Source organism: Bos taurus, chromosome 7 (genome assembly GCF_002263795.3).
Source record: "Bos taurus isolate L1 Dominette 01449 registration number 42190680 breed Hereford chromosome 7, ARS-UCD2.0, whole genome shotgun sequence".
NCBI classification, from domain to species: Eukaryota; Metazoa; Chordata; class Mammalia; order Artiodactyla; family Bovidae; genus Bos; species Bos taurus.
This window is the reverse complement of record NC_037334.1, coordinates 21113320-21133515: the sequence shown is the minus strand read 5'-3', so window position 1 is coordinate 21133515 and position 20196 is coordinate 21113320. Positions and strand designations below refer to the sequence as shown.

Genomic DNA, 20196 nt, shown 5'->3' with positions numbered 1-20196 from the left:
TCAAAAATTACACATTTCCAGTTACAAAATAAATGTCATGGGGCTGTAATGGATAGCATGGTGACTATAGTTAATACTATATTGCAATTTGAAATTTGCTGAAACAGTAGATCTTAAAAATTCTCATCACAAGAAAAAATTCTATAGCTATTAATATGTAAGGTGATAGATGCTACCTAGGCTTATCAAACTATTAGTTTGTACATCTAAAGCTATATAATGTTATGACAATTATACCTCAATTTTTAAAAAATGCTCAGTGAAAGAAGCCAGACACAAATGGCCATACAAATGTATGATTCCACTCATATAAAATGTCCAGGGATTTCCCTGAAGGTCCAGTGGCTGAGACTCTGGCTTCCAGTGCAGGGGGAATGGGTTTGATCCCTGGCGATGGGTTGGGGGGTGGGGAGCAGGGAGGGGGAGGTGGTGTCCATTCATTGTAGGATGTCAGGCAGCACCACTGGGCTCCCCTCCCTGCCACCTTGATGCCAGTAGCACCAGCCCCCAACTCCAGTCAAGACAACCCAAAGTGTCCCCAGACTTTGCCACCTACCACCAACGGGGCAATGTCACCCTCAATTGAAAATCACTTCCCCTAATCCTGGAACTTGCCAGTTGTTATTTTTGTCTTGAAAACCCCTCTCACCAGACATTTAACCTCAGAGGACTTGATGCAAACAACCTTCTCAGGGACCCCAGCAAATGACACATGAAAACTTGATTCCTTTTCCAGACGTCTGGTGGAGGGTCTGACCTTGGTGCTTACCTCTCTTGACTCTTGATGTTGTTGTTTAGTCACCAAGTACTGTAGGACTATTTGTGATTCCATTGGCTTAGCTCACCAGGCTCCTCTGTCCATGAGATTGCCCAGGCAGGATGCAGGAACCTGCGTCTCCTGCATTGTCAGGTGGGTTCTTTACTACTGAGCCACCAGGGAAGCCCCTCATACTAGGAGAAACACCAAATACAAAACAGTAGGTAGAACGTGAGGAAGCTTGAGGTAAAGACTCTGCCTGCAATGCAGGAGATCCAGGTTCCATCCCCAAGTGGGGAAGATCCCCTGGAGAAGGAAATGGCAACCCACTCCAGTATTCTTGCCTGGAGAATTCCATAGGAACCAGGCGGTCTACAGTCCATGGGGTCATGAATAGTCTGAGAGATTAACACTTATCACTAATAAGTGATACAACATAACGAGGGGTGGGAGGAAAGAAAAACGATTAACGTTTGGGTTTGAGGTAGTATGGGATCACCTTCCTCCCCTCCACCCTCTAGACATTGCTGCAATCCCCTCCCCATCAGAGGTCCCACTGACCACCGCCCGGGTCTTCTGCCATGCAAGGCCCCAAAGCCTACCCTGCGTCCACCAGGCTGGCCTCTCACGGAATGTGGATGTCCCATTTGCCTCCAGGTCTTGGCCTGCGCTGTTCCCTCCTTCAGGAATTCTGTTCCCTGCGGTCATCCCCCACCCGGGGCTGCACGGGCCTGACTTCAGTCTGGAGTTTGGCCCCTTCTCTCCGCCCCATCTGTGCCCCGAGCGCCCTCCCCGCCCCTAGCCCATCGAGGAGCCCGGGGGGAGGGGGCTGGACTCCAAGTCCCAGAAAGCCCTGCGCTTCCCGTGGGTGGGGCCGGTGCTTCCCCTCCGCGTGCTCAGTTTGGGAGGCGCTGGCAATTTTCAAATTTTGGCGCTGAGCCGGCGGGGCGGCGACTGCTGGTCCAGACCCCTCACCCCAAACCCCACCCCGCCCCGCTGAGCCCTAGGTCTGGCCACCCGGAGAAGATGGCCTGTCCACTTTACGGGCTCACCAGGCGCGACACATGGCTGGGGTTGGTGGTGGTGGTGGTGGTGGGATTCTCGGCCCATTTCCAAGACGGGAAACTGAGGCACGGGGCGATCCGGGGACCTGTCCTGGGAACCCCCGCCACCAGGGGCGGGGAGGGGATGGGGTTCGAACCCAGGACCCTCTGACCCCAGGGCGCTTGTGAGTTAATGGGCAGTTGCTGCCTGCTTTGGGTGTGGAGGGTGCGGTCGGTGGGCGAGAAATCCCTGAGCCCGGGAGGACCGGCCAGTCTCTGCCCGCCGTCCACTCTCCCTCCCCGCTCCATCCCCCATCCCCCGTCCCTTCCGCGGCATCTTGCTGGAGTTTGGCGCCAAATTTTTCAAAATCTCAGTCCAACGACTCCCGCTGGCTCCCAGCCCGGATCACGAGCCTGGATGCTGAATTCCGGCGCCTGGACCTGCAGGACCGCGGAATCTGGAATCTGGAGGGGTGGGGCGGGCTCAATGCAAAACCTGGAGCTAGGGGGTGGGGGTGGAGGGCGTGGATTCCGGATGGGAGGAGAGGGGACCACTCGCATTGAAGGGTCTGAATTTGGGGGACCCTGATTCTCGTGTCTGTTGGGGAGCTGGGGTTCTAGACCCTGGATCGGGAAGCCCTGTTTCAGAGCCCAGAGGAGGACAAGTTTGGTCGGATTCCTGAGCCTGGAGGCTAAACCTGGAATCTAGGATCAGAAGTCAGGAACCTGGAGCTGGAACCCTGAAATTCCAACTGAAATCTGGGGGGCAGGGTAGCGCTAGGATTGGAGGGACAGCTGCTTGTTAAATGGGCTTGGGGGAAAAATGAAATCAACAGGTGTGGATTGACATCTCCCAGTGCCAGACACCAGTGACCAGAACAAAGGTCTGTCCCTGCCCTTGGGAAGCCGGCAGGAGTGGCATGTTAGAATATAATAAGTATATGGGCTTCCCTGGTGGCTCAGTGGTGAGGAATCCGCCTGCCAATACAAGAGACACAGGTTTGATTCCTGGTCCGGGAAGAGCCCACTTGCTGCAGAACCACAACTACTGAGCCTGCACTCTAGAGCCCAGGCTCCGCAACAAGAGAACCCACTACAATGAGAAGACCAAGCACATTGCAACTGGAGAGTAGCCCCCGCTCGCAACTGGAGAAAACCCACGTGCAACAAAGACCCAGCACAGCCAAAAATTAATTAATAAGTAGGGCTTTCCAGGCGATACTAGTAGTAAAAAACTTGCCTGCCAATGCAGGAGATGTAAGAGATTCGGATTCAATCCCTGGGTTGGGAAGATCTTATGGAGAAGGACATGGCAACCCACTCCAGTATTCTTACCTGGAGAATCCCATGGACAGAGGACCCTGGCGAGCTACAGTCCATGGGGTCGCAAGAGCTGGACACCACTGAAGCGGCTGAGCACACATGCACACATAAATATGTTGTGGCGGGGGTGGGGGTGCGGGGGTCCTTTGATCATGGAAGCTGGGTGCCATTTAGCTGGGTGGTCTGGCTCCAGGGTTCATGATGCTGCAGTGAAGGTGTCCCCTGGAGCAGGGCCCACTCCCAAGCACACTGGTACTGATGTTAAAAGGATATACATCCTTGCTGGCCATTGTCCCAGAACTTAGTTCCTTATCATATAGGAGAGGACTTGATTTGAGTTTCGAAACCCTCACTGTTTGTTGTTGTAGGGAAACAAAAACTGAAAACAGCTCAAATATCCTTCAATAAGAACACACCCATGGGAACTATGTTCAGTATCCTGTGATACCATAATGCAAAAGAATCTGAAAATTTATATATATGTATATGTGTGTGTATTTATATATATATATACATATATATATGTATGTATGTATAACTGAATCACTTTGCTGTACATTTGAAATGAGCACATTGTCAATTGTACTTCAATTTGAAAAAAAATGGTGTGTGTGAGGGGATTCCCTGGTGGTCCAGTAGGTTAGGACTTGGCACTTTCACTAAGTGCCTAAGTGGCCTAGGTTCAATCCCTGGTCAGGGAACTAAGGTCCCACAAGCCATGCAGCCTGCCCCCTCCAAAAAATAATAACAAATTTTAAAAGATTTAAAAACAGAATACACTGATACCTTTGTGTAGACTCACAGTGGAACACTATACAGCAGTAAAAGTGAATGCCCAGAATGACCGCCTAAACAAAAGAGCATGTAAAAAACAAAGTGCAGAAGACTAGCTCCAGTAGGCTACCGTTTGTATAGTTATTTCAGGGTGCTATAAATATTAGAGAACTGAAAGGAAAAGTGGGGACGTGGTTAACCCAGAAGTCAGCATGGTGGTTGTGTTCTGGAAGCCTGGTAGTTGTGAATGTTTCTATGCTTTAGGCTAAGGTTGCCTAAGACATAGATGCTCTTTGTCTGTTTGATATGTTTTGTGTTTCAAAAATGAAATACACAACCTCCCTCAGACTGCTGTGCAGAACAACATGGTTCCAACACAAACAGAATATCCTACCATAAAAAAAAAGAGATAATTATGTGACCTGGATAGAGAGGTTAACCTTTGGTGGTAATCATACTGTAACATATAAATGTATCAAATCAACACCTGAAACTTACACACTGTTATATCTCAATTATATCTCACTTTAAAAAAGGAATATCCTCAAGAAAAAAAAATAGAACACCAATAGAATGCCATCTATATTATTCTGGGGCTTCCCTGGTGGCTCAGATGGTAAAGAATCTGCCTGCAAAGCAGGAGACCTGGGTTTGGTCGCTGGGTCGGAAGATTTCCCTGGAGAAGAAAACCTCAACCCATTCCAATATTCTTGCCTGGAGAATCCCATGGACAGGATACAGTCCATGGGGTCACAAAGAGTCCGACAAGACTGAACGGCTAACACATTACTTTAAATATTTTAGTCAGTACTTTAAAGACTGAAGGAAAGGAGAGAGATTAATTTTTAATATGTTTTACTTAACCTAACATACCCCAAATATTTTAACCAACATTATAATCAACATACACAATTTTTAAAAAATTTATCAAAGTATTAAAAAACTTATTGAAGTGTATAGTTAATTTACAGTGTTGTGTTAATTTCTGCCATATAGCAAAATGACTCAGTTATAAATATATATGGGCTTCCCTTGTGGCTCAGCTGGTAAAGAATCCACCTGCAATGTGGGAGAGCTGGGTTCGATCCCTGGGTTGGGACGATCCCCTGGAGAAGGGAAAGGCGACCCACTCCAGTATTCTGGCCTGGAGAATTCCAGGGACTGTGTAGTCCATGGGGTTGCAAAGAGTTGGACACGACTTTATATATATTATGTATATATATTCTTTTCATATTCTTTTCTATTAACACAAATGATTGATGAGATATTTTACATTCTTGTTTTTTCACATTAAGTCTTTGAAATCCACTGTTTTTCATACTTTCAGCCTATCAAAACTTGGATGCTCAATTTTCAACAATTTAAGGAAACAATAAAGTTGTTTTTAACGGAAAAGTATTTTACACCACTTCTTTGTTTTCTTTTCTAGTTTTTGGCTGCACTGCATATGGGATCTTAGTTCCCTGGCCAGGGATTGAACCCTTGCCCCCTGCAGTAGAAACACAGCGTCTTAACCTCTGGACCACCAGGGAAGTCCCTCCACCATTTCTATTTGTAGGTTTTTTTTTTAACTAATTATTAATTTATTTGGCTGCATAGGTCTTGTTATGGTATGCAGGATCTAGTTCCCTGACCAGGGATCAAACCCAGGCCCCCTACAGTGGGAGCACAGAGTCTCAGCCCTTGGACCACCAGAGAAATCCCTGTTTGTGGGTTTTAGTTCATTAAAATGAAATTCAATTGAAATTCAGTTCCTCAGTCACTCCAGCTACATTTCAAGGGCATGGTAGCCTCAGGTGGCTGCTTACTACCTGGCCAGCACAGGTGGAGAGGATGCTGGATAGTCCCCAGGTGAGGGACTGTAGTTACCTGGGCTGGGGTCACTGTTGCACTTAAAGTCTGCCTGTCCCCCTTTGGGACCTCTCTCCACACCTCCTTTTCCAGCCCTCACTCTGGTACCTACGACTCGGGAATTCCTTGTCTCCTGATGCAGGGTACATCCTCCTAAGGCAGGCAGTGTCCCCAGTCTGCACACCTGCATGACCCAGAGGTGGCAGAGGGCAGCTGTTTGGGGGGAGGGCTATGGATCTGTGAGCCGAGGTGCCCTTTGTGTGCAGGTAAGGACTCTCATGATCCAGGGCAAACCCTCAAATCAAAGGCAGCAGACCATCAGCGTGGGGCCAGCCCTGCCCACACTGCCACATTCTTGTGCAGAACCACCAGGAGTCTGAGAATCCTAAATGTGAACCAGACGTGCCAGGAGGCTTTGCAGGTTTCGATTCCAATCTACTGCTGTGTAACAAACTACCCCCAGACTTTATGATGTCTCATGATTTTGTGGGTTGGGAATGCAGGTGGGGCTCAGCAGAGTGGTTCTTCCATGTAGTGTTGGTGTCCAACTTGCAGTTGGGCTGGGGGATCTGAGCTCCTTCTCCCGTCAACCTATAGCTTCGCCAGCCCCTTTTTCTTCTGTGTAGCCTCAGGGTCTCCCCAGGGCCCATTGGTACAGCACAGACTTCCTATGAGACATCTCAGGAATCTCAGACATCTCCTCCGAGAGCAAGACAGTAGCTGCTCCTGAAGTTAAGGATCATGGTTGGCAGTGTTGCCTCCCTCAGGACCCTGAGGTCAAGGCCATTATAGACCCAGCCCAGATAAAGGGGAGGGAAATGGGTCTGCCAAGAAATCCTAGAATTGCAGCCATGTTGTTTTATTCTAATAGCTTTATTGAGATGTAATTCACACCTCATATGACTCACCCCTTAAAGTGTATGATTCAGTGGTTTTAGTATATTCACAGATGTATGCAACCATGGCCACGATCAATTCTAGAACATTTTCATTACCCTAAGAAGAAACTCTGGGGGAACTTCCCTGATGGTTCAGTGGTTAGGACTCTGCACTTCCACTGCAGGGGGCACAGGTTCAATCTCTGGTCAAGGAACTAAGATCACACAACCTGAGTGGTGAGGTTAAAAAAAAAAAGTAATATTATAATGTAATACTTTTTTAAACTGAAACATATGTGAAAAAGTCTCCACCCGTGATGAACTTACAGCTGGTATCTGAAGTCAGGATTGTCATATGGGAACCATGTCCACCTAAAATACAATGGGTTGAACTCCATGCATCTATACAAATGTAAATCATGTAAATGTAAGTCATCCATGCAAATCATGGAAAAAGGACGATTGTACTGTATCATTTTGCATCAACTAAACAAATTCAATTCAGTCTCTGGATGGCCTAGAAGACATCTTACCTGTCCCTTCATTAGTTAACGAGTGTGCAAACTCTGACAAATATTGATTGGATATTCAAGCGAGAATCATGCTTTTACCTTTCTTAAAAAGTGCATCTCTGTTTTGGGTTGGGGGGAGGGACCGGCAGGGGCAAAGGCACAATCAGAGAACAGCGGGAAGGGTGAGCAGAAGAGGGGCATGGTGAGACTGTGGGTTTGGAGGAAGCCCTCTGGGTACTCCAGGGAGAACTTGTTTGGCAGGGGGCATGAGCATCTGGGGACAGGGGGTTGGCTTCAAGTGGCTTTCAAGGTAATTGCCATAGGGAAGGTGTACAGTGCTCTTTCCACAGGCCAAGCCCAGTCTAGGTCATGGGTTTTTATCATCCTTTTCACAACTTGATTTCCCCAGGAAAAAAGGGAGTTTCAGAGAGGTTAGGTCACCAACCTGAGAACACACAACTTGTGAGGGGTGGAATGGGATTGGAACCAGGTGAGCTTGACAGAGCAGAGTGGCCCCTACCAAGCACCTCGCCCGGATGTCACAGACACAGACATTCTGGCCCCTCCTGCCTACTGCTATCCACCCCCAGCACCCCCGGAAGTGACCGGGCCTCCTCACCTTTGCCCTTGACATTTCTGCCACCTGGTGTGTGTCCTGTTCACCTCCTCCCAGCCCATCCTGTCTTCCCAGCGTCTCCAAGTTCAGATGGTGACTCGCCTCCACCAGGAAGCTGCTCCTTGGGGACCGGAATCAGGTCTTGTTCATTTTTGAGAAAAAAGAAAAAAAAAAAAAAAAAGATGTCAGAGGCCAGTCCCTCCCCTGCTTCAAGCCTGACAATGGTTTCCTTTGCTATATTGACCCCAAGTCAAATTCAGACCCTTCCAATATTTATTTATATGACTGTGCTGGGTCTTAGTTACGGCATTCGAGATCTTCTTTTAGCTGTGGTGTGTGTGATCTCATTCCCTGACCAGGGATCGAACCTGGGCAACTTGCATTGGGAACTTGGATTCTTAGGCACCCACTGGACCACTACGGAAGTTCCTAGCTTACTTTCTTCACGACACTCAGATTTCAGCTCAAATGTCACCTCCTCAGAGAAGCCCACCCTGACCACGACACCCAAAGCAGTTGCATTATCACCACTCCCAGCGCTGAATCAGCACCCAGTAGGCCTTCAATCAATGCCTAAATCCCCCACTTAGAGAGCAGTCACCATACACAGAGCCCTCTCCTAAGTGTGGACCAGAATGAATGCATTCCATGCTCAGAAGGATCCTAGGTAATACATTGTTTCCATTTCACAGAGGGGGAAACTGAGGCACAGGTGTGGGGTGGCAGGATGGTCAGGGGGAGATTCAAAGCCAGGCAGTCTCCTTGGTCATGCCCACTGCCCCTGCCCCATGCTCCTCACCCCAGCCCCTCACACCCCTCCTGGCTTACTGGGCTTGAGTTATCATAACAGAAACACCACAGGCTGGAGGGGCCTAAATCATAGACATGATTCTTCCATGTCCTGGAAGTCTGGTGTGGCTGGTTGCTGCTGAGGACCTGGTTCCTGGTCTCACTGTGTCCCCACCTGGCAGATAGCACTCTGGGCTCTCTCTTCCTTTCCTTATAAGGACACTAATGCCAGGGGCCCCACCCTCAGGGCCTCATCTCACGTGACCCCTCCCAAAGGCCCCACCTCCAAACATCCTTAAATATTTTAAAAAACTTTAAAGAAATGCAAAGAAAAAAAAAAACCCACACCATGCTGACTACATTATCAAAATTGTAAATCAAGATAGGATGGGGGGGCGGGGCGCTTCCCTGGTGGTCTAGTGGTTAAGAATCCACTTGCCAATGCAGGGAACCTGGGTTCGGATCACTGGTCAGGAAACTAAGGTCTCACAAGTCATGTGGTGCAGCCAAGAAAAAGGAAAATAGTTTGTCTAATTCTGGACTACTGGTGATGGTTGCATAAGCTTGTGATTCCACAGAAACCCACTGAACTAGACACTCTAGATGGGCGGGTTTTATGGTATGTGATTTCCATCTTGATAAAAAATGAGAGAGAGAAAAAAAAGATTATCTCGATGACCAAGTTTTTGGTGCCTCTTTAAATTTTGCACCCGCCTCCCCAACAATTTTCCTTCCTTCCTCATCCTGGTCCCACCAGGGCAAGCCAAGACGTTCTGAATCAGCCTCATCAGTGTCTCCCCAGGGGGCCAGGCCCCGGCCAGGCTGGCCGTGTTCTCTGCTGGGCAGACCACTTCCTGGCTCCACCAGGAAATACCTCCTCATCCTTCAAAACTCACTTTGCTTGTCTGGTCCCCAGTCTGACCTCCTGGACCCGCATCCCCCTAGCCCATTCCCTCTGGACCACATATCCTGTCCTAACCCCTGCCTCTGGGAATAGCTGGAGTATCTAGGAATTGTTGTTCAGTCACTCAGTCGTGTCTGACTCTTTGCGACCCCATGGACTGAAGCATGCCAGGCTTCCCCCTGTCCTTCAGTTTGAGTTTGCTCAAACTCATGTCCATTGAGTCAGTGATGCCATCCAGCCATCTCATCCTCTGTTGTCCCCTTCTCCTCTTGCCTTCGATCTTTCCCAGCATCAGGGTCTTTTCCAACAAGTCAGTTCTTCAAAGCAGGTGACCAAAGTATTGGAGCTTCAGATTCAGCATCATTCCTTCCAATGAATATTCAGGGTTGATTTCCTTTAGGATTGACTGGTTTCATCTCCTTGCCTCCAAGGGACCCTCAAGAGTCTTCTCCAACACCACAGTTCAAAACCATCTTGGAATAACCTCAGACAGCTCTGAGCTCTGTGCCTCTGGATAAACAGCATGGTCTTCCTGGGTCTCTATTCCACCCCCTGCAAATGTGCACCCACCACACAGGGCTGCTTCCTGGGCACTGAAGGAGAAACTGCTTATGAAAGGCTTAGCATGTAATAAATCCTCAAAAAAAAAGTTTGCTCTTATGCATATCCATGTGGGTTTTTTTGGCCACTGCATGTGGGATCTTAGTTCCCTGACCAGGGATCAAACCCATGCCCCAGCAGTGGAAGCACAGAGTCCTAACTGCTGGACCACCAGGTGGTCCTCTTATGTGTGCCTTGAATGCGATGTAAAATTAAATTTTAAAGCACTTACATTTATCAGTTCTAGAGACAAGGGAATCTCATTTGCAAGGTGAGTGTGGATATGCTCAATTCTCTGACTGGGCAAATCCCCAACTCACACGTTCTCCAGGAGGAGGGTGTGGGTTTCCCCCTCGGAAGACAGGGTCACCTCTTCTAGAGCAGACAGGGACATTTTCATGGTTGCACCTACCTTAGGAGCAAAATTTAAGAGGGTGCCCGAAGCTCAATCATCAAGATAAATATTTCATTTATTTATTTTTCCTCTTTTGGCCATGCTACATGGCATGTGGGATCTTCATTCCCTGTCCAGGGATCAAACTCATGCCCTCTGCATTGGAAACACAGAGTCTTAACCACAGGACTGCCAGGGACATCCCAAGATAAATACTTTAATGTAACATTTTAAAAAATAAAAATCAATGCAAAAAAAATCATGATGAAGAAAAGCTCAAAATTGGAAATAAAGCCAGGATTTAACCTTGCAAGTGAACAACTCACCTCCCTGCCCTCTACCCCCGACCCTGTCAGATAATGCTTGTTTTAAAACCTTGATTTTTGCTCATCATGGATGGGGGTCTTGGGGCATAGATTTTGGTTAAGAATAGTATATTAAGATATTGTTTATCTTTTTTTTTTCTTTTGGCCTCACCATGTGGCTTGCAGGATCTTAGTTCCCAGACCAGGGATCAAACCTGTCTCTCCCCAGCAGTGGAAGCACAGAGTCCTAACCACTGGACTGCCAGGCAAGTCCCTATAATATTATATTGATGACTGAGTTTTATGGCATTCCTTTAAAATTTGTGCCTGAGGTGAGTACGTTGATTCCCTTACTCTATACCCTGCCCTTGGTCCCAATAAAACTTTGTTGACAAAAAATGGGGTGCACAATAGCCAAATGGTAGAAACAACCCATGTGCCCATCAACAGATGAATGAACTAAATGCAGTCCATCTATACAGTCTAATATTATTCAGCTTCAAAAAGAGGGCAATTGTGACACACACATGAATGAACAACTGTGGATGAGTCTTGAGGATATTACGTTCAGTTAAGTAAGCCAGACTCAAAGGACGAATACAGTATGACTCGATTTATACGAAGTCCCTAAAGGATCAAATTCATAGAGACAAAAAGTCAATGGTGGGTGTCAGGAGATGGGGGTAGCTCGTGTTCCATTCCCAAGAGTTTATTCTGGGGATGATAAAAAAGATTTGGGTCTAGATCACGGTGATTGTTGCCCAGCATTGTGCATGTATATCATGCACTGGTATACTTACAAATATCGAAATGATAAATATCGTGCATATTTTACCATTAAAAAAAAACCCCACAGTAGCCTAGGCAGTTAGTTTGATTAAAAAATTAAATCTATAAAGTTATTTGTCACCCGTTCCGGGTTTTTCACCTCCTCTACACTCCGCCCCCGCCGGTTGGTCCCTTCCGGAACTGCGGACGCAGGGACCTCGCGTGGACACCAGGTGGCGCCGCCGCGCCTCGCAGGGCCCGGGACATTTCGCGCCTCCACGGTGGGCGGCGCGGAGGCGGCGCGATGCGTCAGCGGGACCGCGGGCCGGGGAGCTGGGGGAATCAAGCCGTGAGGCCGAGGCCAGACCCCAGGCTGGCGGGGGTGGGGGTGCAGCTGAGTCATACGGGAGCCCCCGATCGACCGTGGGAGCCAGTCCCACGCGGGCCTGCCCGCCTGGCTCGTGAACTGCTTTCCCAGGGAGATGGCGTGGCTGGCGGCTGTCCGAGCGCGCGGCCGCGCCTGGCGCACACGTGTAACTCCAGCACGAACTAATCGGGGCCTTGGATTAGTGGAGGCCTCACCAAACCTCAGTCTACCCTTTTGCATCCTGCAGATGAGCATAGCCCATGCTTCCCGGGTTCTTAGGGATTCAATGAACCGTGATACGGAGAGCCTGGGACTAAGTGGGCGCTCTATACTTTCAGCGCCCACACCGGAGGGAATAAAAGCGGCCACCATCACAGCAAGCGCGCCAAGCTGGCAGCGCGCAAAGGTGGCAGCGCGTGGCGCACAGATGAACCGGCTCCCCTCGCTCTCTCTCGAGCCTGGATTTCCCCCAACAGAGGCGCGGTGAACAGGGGCAGTCAAACCTTGCAATGCGAGGCGCCTGCAGGGGGCGTGGAGCCTGCGAGGCCGAGCCACCTGCGCCTCCCACGCGCGCCCCACCCTGAAACTCGCAGGATTGTAGAGGGGGCACCGGGTCTCGGCCCTGGGCTCTGCAGCCCCTGGTTCTGGGGAACTCGAGGCGACCTCCCAGACTACCAGGCGACGTTTATCAAGTGCCGCTTGTGTACTCCACTTATTAGTTAATGTTTCCTGCAACCCAGTGAGGGCGGTGTGCATTGTCATAGGACAGGTGGGAACTCTGAGGCCGCCTTCGCAGCCTGCAATTTTGGGGATCTAGAGGCGGCCTCCTGCGGCCACCACCGCGTGCTAGGCGCTTACTGTGCATCCCTCACTTTATTTAGGACTCTCTGCAATCTAATGAGGCCAACTTTGCATTCCCATTAGACAGATAAGGGCATAAACGCCCAGAAAGTAAAGTCACCCAGGGGCTGGGGTCCCTGCAGCCTGGTGCGACCCCCACTACCACCACCTAGGGATCGGGCTGCAGACTGGGCTCCCTCTCAGTGTAAAACTCCTGCAGAACCTGGAAAGACTCGGGCCGGGGACTCTCCGGGGACCGGGAGGGGATTCCAGGCCCCCCCGAAAGTCTGGGCCGCCTCGCGCGCTGGAAATCCCGCGCGCGCCCCGAAACGCGGCGCGGCTGCCGGGAAATCAGGAGAAAACTTCTGCTTTTTTTTTTCTTTTCTGGCACTCAAGCTCCCCCCGGCTCCACCCCCCCGGCGCCCTCCTCCCGGCTCTCGCCCCCACGTGGGGCGCCCCCGCGCGGCGCCCCGCCCCCTCCCTGCCGCCGGCCAACCGAAGCGCGAATTTCTCTCTCCTTTGTGTTTTGTCCAATCGGAGGGGCGAACGGGTCACCGTGGCCACGCCCCCAACTTCTTAGTCTATAAAAGGCGGTTCCGGCCGCTGCAAGCTCAGATCGCTGACGCCGAGGACTCGGATATTACGGAGTTGCTACTTGGATTATTCTTGCTGAGACACTTGCAATTTTTTTCCGCCTTTTTGGGGGTGGATTTCGCTGCCTTCCGAAGGTCTTAACTAACGCTTGGTCTCCGTGGGAAGGCTTTGGGCTCTCCAGCCTTGGATATTGCATTTTCTTCCTTGAACCTGTCTTAAGGCTGTTTTCCACTGTGGATTATAACTGCAACATGACACTGGAAGAGCTCGTGGCGTGCGACAACGCGGCGCAGAAGTAAGTAGCGGCGTCCCCGCCGCCTGAGGTCGGCCGGGCTGGGCCGGGCGGGGACGGGGCGCCCCGTGCCTGGCCTGGTGCTGATCTCCGCTCTCCCTTGGCCCTAGGATGCAGACGGTGAGCGCCGCGGTGGAGGAGTTGCTGGTGGCCGCGCAGCTCCAGGACCGCCTCACCGTGGGGGTGTACGAGTCGGCCAAGCTGATGAATGTGTGAGTCAGATTCTGTCTCCCGGCTGGGCGCGGGTGGGGACCCTCTCCGCTCTGCAATCTCCCTGCTGCACCCCTCTCTTGCATGGGTCTGGGACACCCCCAAGTGTCCCCATTGTGGGTTGGGGATCTTTCTGCTTGTTTTTTTTTTTTTTTTTGAGGCGTGGAGGCTGCAGTATGCTAGGGCTACATCACTTGCAAACAGTCGCCTGTTTGTGTCCCTGACTTACCCCCCACCCCCACCCCCGGCCTTTGAACCGAGCATCTTCCCCACCCCAGCATCTGCTTGCAGACGCCATCCCCTGCACACCTGCAGTTGCTTTCTGCTTTTGCAAACTCCCCGCCGAACAGGAAGGGGGGCCCTTCCGAGTCCCCAGCTGACCGACCCATCCCCCTCTGGCCCCTCAGGGATCCCGACAGCGTGGTCCTGTGCCTTCTGGCCATCGACGAGGAAGAGGAGGACGACATCGCCCTGCAGATCCACTTCACGCTTATTCAGTCCTTCTGCTGCGAAAACGACATCGACATCGTGCGGGTGTCGGGGATGCAGCGCTTGGCGCAGCTACTGGGCGAGCCGGCCGAGACCCAGGGCACCACCGAGGCCCGGGACCTGCACTGTCTCCTGGTCACGGTGAGCAAACTGGGTCTCCGCCCTGCCCCACCCCCACCCGGCACCTGGGCCCGTGTTTGTCAACAAAGTGGAGCTGGCCGGTGTGCACCAGCTCAGCGCTCAGCCACGCTTGGCATGTCCCGTGGGCAACCCGCTGGCCTCCAGGCCTCTTCACCCAGAGAGTTATTTTGAGCCAGCCTGTTTTCCCCATGGGAGCCCTGGGAGAGGGAAACTCCCCACCCACTCCTGGGGGCTCCTGCTGAACCCCCTCTTCTCGCTCTCCCACAGAACCCTCACACAGACACCTGGAAAAGCCACGGCCTGGTGGAGGTGGCCAGTTACTGCGAAGAAAGTAGGGGGAACAACCAGTGGGTTCCCTACATCTCCCTCCAGGAGCGCTGAGACCCCGCCGGGCATCGGAAACTTGCTGCGGAAAACACAAAACCACATAAATATTTGACCCCCCCTCCCTCCCAGAACAACCCCCCCTCAACAACCCAACCCGTGAGACCATCGGGGGCAGGATCGCTGGAGACTGAAGACAGGAGAGGGAGTGCCCGGCCACCCCAGGGCGGGAAGCTTGGAGCCGGGGGGCCAGCGGCGGCCACTGTGTGAGGAGAAGACAGGACCCGGGCCAGCAGGAGAGGGGACCTGGGAGCTCAGGCCTGGTGACAGAGCAGATGCAGGAGTTGGGGAGGTGCTTGCTTCCCCCACCAAGGAGGGCCTGGGCTCCACACTTCGGGGGTGGGGTGGGACTGACTGCAGCCCCCACCCTTCTTGAGACCGGAGCTGACATCTGCAAAAAACGGGCCTTGGTTGGCCGAGGGTCGGCACCCAGGCCAGGACAGTACTTTGGGACTTGGGAGCAGGGGCTCATGTTGCTCTGTACCCATGAACTCCCAGCTTGCAAACTCATTATATTGACAATCTATTTTGTTACTTGCACTTGTTACTTGAACCACTGAAAGACAGAGGGGAAGCTTACAGATACATATATTTTTACTTCTACTATGATGGCCTTGTAATAAATTTTTAAAGCTTCTGGGTTCTTGTGTATTTGCAATCCAGCCTCTGTGAGGGACCAGCCCCCCCACCCCCCCACCCCCAGACTCCAGCAGTGTGCCCCTGCACCCCCTCCTGCAGGCTCACCAGGAAGTGTTACTTAAGTCCGAGTTAGCCGCTCCAGGCTCCTTGCAAAAACAGTGCCTCTTCTCTCTGCAGCCGGCGCCACCCAAGTCCAACAAATCTTTGCCTCTTTTTTTTCTTCTCCTCCCGTCCTGCCCCGTAGCAATTAAAAGACCGGTTTATTACGAAACCTGGCCGCCGTGCGGCTGCTGTTACTGGCGGTGCTGGAGCCAACCCCAGGTTCTGGGCACATGAAGACGCACCCCTGGGGGGCTGGCTGCAGCCCCTGCCTGTTCAGCCGCCACCGCAGCCCAGCTCCAGAGAGGTCAAGGGGCCACCTGTGACCACACAGCGAGGTGGGCTTGGAGCTCAGAGCTGCCCCTGGGCTCGGGCCTAGCAAGAAGAACTTTGGGGATTCCCCAGAGGGCACCCCCCACCCAAGCCTGCTCCATCCCAGGATGGGCCTCTTCACTCCACTGAAGAAAAAAAATTTTTTTTCATTCCTGAAACTAAAATCAACAAGCAGAAAAATACCCCAGGAAGTCGTGCTCCCGGCCCAGCTGGGCTTGGCACGCGGCTACGTTTTGCCTCTAAATCGAAACTGCGAAGCCTGGCCGTCCACCTCCTTGTTCTACCAAAGTCTCAAGTGTGTGACCCCCTGCGGCGGGGGTGCGGGGCGGTTAGGAGGGCAGCCCGGCTGAACTCCGGCTTCAGTCTTCCTGCCCGGAGCCTGCGGAGTGGGCTCGCGACACCTGTGCAACACACCCCCTCCCCTCAGCGCTGCACCTCGGGCCTGGGAACCAGGTTGCGGGGGGGCGACCCGACCCGGGGACCAGCCCAGGCCGCGACCTTTCCACGGAGCCCCACGTGGGCGCGTGAGGAAAACCCCGACGGCCCCGGGGGAGTCACGGGGCTCGGGGGAGCCCCGCCGGGGGAGGATGGGGGAGTGAAAAGAGCAAGGGGAAGTCCCAGAGGGGGAGGTGGGGGCGGGGCGGGGATCCCTCCTGGAGGGGAGATCTGAGGGGTGGAGGAGACGCAGAAGCAGCCGTGATGGAGTAAGGACAGTTCCACTCAGCACAGGGGAGGGGGCGGAATCCCAGTAGGGGGTGGGGGAGGGGAGGTTCTATAAGTGGAGAGACCGGAGCCCTGGAGGGTGGAGGTGGGAGTTTGAAGAGAAAGGGGTGTGGGGCGAGGGGGCACCCAGAGCGGGAGGGGGAGAAGGGCCAAGGAATCCCTGTAGTGGGTGGGCGCGCGAAGTGAGAGAGAAGACTTGAGTGGGTGGAGGAGGAGCCAACAGTCCGAGGGGAGAGGGGAGGGGGTTCCTGCTGGAGTTGGGAGGTGAGGGGACGGAAGGCCCGCGTGATGAAAGTGGCCTGTGAGGGGGTGGGGGGGATGGGGCGAAGGATCCCTGAGATAGGGCCCAGAGAAGGGAGAGGGAGCAGAGGCCGAGACCTCAGAGTGGGGGGCGGGGCGCGGCGCGACGCGGAAGGACTAAGGTGGGGGGGGGGTTCATTGTCCCAGAGCTGATCTGGAGATCCCCCAGTCGGGTCAGCTTGTGGGAAAGCTCCCGCTGGCTCCGCCTGTGGGTGTGGGCCGCTCTGTCCCCGTCCTGACCTTGGCCACACAGAAAGGCCGTATGACCTCTGACCCTCTCCTCCCTAAGTCTCCTGTGCAGTGGGGGCACGATCCCAGGCCCCTGGGCTCCAAGGAGACACAGGGCATGGGTAGGACCTCGGCTGTGTGACCCTGAGCTGGTACCTTAACTTCTCTGTGCCTTTAAAGTTTCCCTTTCTGAAAAGGGGGAATAATAATGCTACCTGCCTGCCTCATAAATTGCTGAGGTTAAACGAAATATATATTCCTCAGATTAGCTTCCCTGACATAGAATGTATTAAGAGGATTACCCATTATTACGACGAGGGCTATTATCAGCACTGTTATGTCCCCTGCATTTCCAGAATCGTCTCCTTTAATCCTCGCACAGCCATCCTGTGAATTAGCAGAGCCGAGACTAGGGTGAGGCGAGCGGCACACACTTTCCGTGCAAAATTTAAGGCACCAAGCGCCCAAAAACTCAGTCGGCAAGATGAAGAATATTTTCAAGCAATATTTTTAACTCGGATGCAAACATTAAAAAAAAGACAGAGAAAATCCCCTGGGGACCAAAACCTGTAAATCATGAGAGGATTAGCTGATTTGTCCCACTGCTTCTCCGCAGGCAGGGTTCCTGACCGGGTTTGATTTCAACTTCGGATATTTGGCTCTTTGCAGGCAAAGAACCGAGGGCTCGTAGGGGGCGTGGCTTTTCACATGGGCGTGACTTCTTAGGGGCGTGGTTTCCAGGAGAGGCTAACCAACGCTTTGAACTCGGCTGCCACTGCGCGAACACGGGAACGTTCGTCATGGCTCTTACGTTCTCACTCTAGTTCTCCCATTATTATTACTACTATTGCTCCTGCTGTCGTTAAAAAAAGCATTGAGTCTTCCTGACAGAACCCGGAACCCAACGGCTGTACCGAGGAGTTAACAGCAGCTCGTTGATTCAGTCTTCTCTGCATGCAAACACCCTTAAACTTGACCACTGTCCACTGAGGACGATGCTGTTGTTCCATCTTCCAGTAGAGAAGCCTGAGGTCCAGCGTGGAGGAGCCCGGGCTTGGCCAGGAATCTTAAAAACCCAGGGGTACAGGGATCGGGCAGGTTGCACCCTAATAAACTCCTGCCCCCACCAGATTTCAGGGTGGAGTGGCCATAGGCCACCAAGGCTTGGCCACTACTGCAGGTACCCCCTCGCTGAGGCTTCCACTGCTGAGGGCTGGGTACCAGGAGCCAGAGGGTACAGGCCAGCACTCTTTCTCAGCTGGGTACATGCCTGACTGGGGTGCACGCTCCTCTCAGGGTACCCACACTCGCACACACATTAGCTGTCACCCCCATCCTCCTCTAGACCGGACAATCACGAATCCACTCTTTTATCTCTGTGGATTTCCTTGTTCTGGAGTTTCGTAGAAATGGAATCCCATGTTCTATGGCCTTCTGTGTCTTAACTTTTCTCACCTGCATTGTATCTGGGGGCTTATCTGTTTTGCAGGGTGTGTGTCCCTGCCAAAGTTTGAACTTGTATTGCCTACTCTGTGTCCCTGGGACCCCAGCAGCACCAGCACCTCCCTGAAGCCCAGAATCTGTGGAGGCGTCCCACCCCACCCCTGGCGTGCGTCACTGCACACCCACCCTAGGTCCAGTTGCTGCTTGCACACCTGGCCCTCTAACCTCTGCCCAGAACCCTTTGTCCTTCCCTTTCGGCAAGCTAACACCCACACACCCTCTTGTCCTCACCTCACCTGCCTCCTCCTCAGGGAAGCCCTCCAGGCAGGCAGGACCCCTGAAAGCCTGTCTCCTGGCTCCATCTGCTTCCCCTACCTCACCCCCGTCTTGGAGGGTTTGGAATGACACTTCATCCTGCCACCCCCTGTGCCTTAACTGTCTCCTGGGTTAGGCTTCAGATTCAACTGGGCTGAGTGTGTGTATTAGTCAGTCATGTCCGACACTGTGATCCCATGGACTGTAGCCTGCCAGGCTCCTCTGTCTGTGGAATTCTCCAGGCAAGAATACTGGAGTGGGTTGCCATTTCCTCCTCCAGGGGATCTTCCCCACCCAGGGATCAAACCTGGGTCTCCTGCATTGTGGGCAGATTCTTTACCATCTGTGTTTTTCTCACCTCCTCCCTCCACCCCCACCAGGCCCCTCATGGCCAAGCCCCTCGTGGTACCCTCAGTGCTCCTGGTGTGAAGATTCAAGGCCAGATCTGGACGAATGAATAACCAGAGATTGACCCATCGGTCATCTGGGTGACCTAGGACAGACTGTTTTGTCCCTAAAGAACACATACACTGACCTGCCAAGGGCTGGGGGCCCAGCCAGACACAGTGACACCACCTCGTCAGGGAAGCTGGAAGGCTGTGGAGGCCACGCCCTTGGGAAAATTGTTTCTCCTCTTTGGGCTCAGTTTCCTTATCTGTACAATGGGCACATGAATAGGACTGCTCATCTCTGGGGCGTTGTGAGCATTAAATGAGTGAAAATATGCAAGGCATTTAGAGCAGCTGGGAGAGATTTCCAGGAGAGCTGGTTGGTATGTGACTATTTATCTGATTCTTTCTACCTGTGCTGGGCCTCTGCCTCTCAGTGTCCCTGTGAGTCGAGATCCCTCTCTGAAACTTCGTAACTACGCATCTAGGTGGTTGGATCTGTGTCACTACATAGGGTCCCTGAAGTTCATGTGCACAAGTGGCCAGGTCTTGCTGTCTTGCAGTCCTAAAAGTGTGTTCAAATGTTGCTCCCAGGGTCAAGCCCTGTCCCCTGGCCTCTGCAAACCCCCACCAAGTACTTCCTAGGTCCTCCCCTTGGCCCATGGTCCCTGTCTGGTGTGTTCCCCCTCCAACCCCACAGTGCCTCACCTGCTCTTTTTTTTCTCTCCTGACCCCGGTACCCAGGCAGAGGGCGTGGCCTCCTTATTAGATTATGGGGGGGGGGGGTGGCAGTATTTCCCTGGGCACAGGCAGTGGGGAGTGTTGGAGGAGCCTGGCCTTGTCTGCTAGAAAGGGGAAGTCTGGGAATGATGGCCCCTCCCCCACAGCTGCACACC

At 52.5% G+C, this 20196-nt stretch overlaps 1 protein-coding gene and 1 non-coding gene across 2 annotated transcripts; both read left to right on the top strand.

Annotated features, from left to right (window-relative positions):
- Window positions 1-6768: 6768 nt before the first annotated feature.
- Window positions 6769-6841, top strand: TRNAG-UCC (transfer RNA glycine (anticodon UCC)). The gene has a single exon. It is a non-coding gene; the product is annotated as a tRNA-Gly (tRNA).
- Window positions 6842-13359: 6518 nt separating this feature from the next.
- Window positions 13360-15468, top strand: GADD45B (growth arrest and DNA damage inducible beta). The gene is made up of 4 exons (NM_001040604.1): window positions 13360-13610; window positions 13718-13819; window positions 14225-14447; window positions 14715-15468. The coding sequence occupies exons 1-4, from the start codon at window positions 13567-13569 to the stop codon at window positions 14826-14828; spliced, it is 483 nt and encodes a 160-aa protein (NP_001035694.1). The 5' UTR covers window positions 13360-13566; the 3' UTR covers window positions 14829-15468.
- Window positions 15469-20196: the final 4728 nt, after the last annotated feature.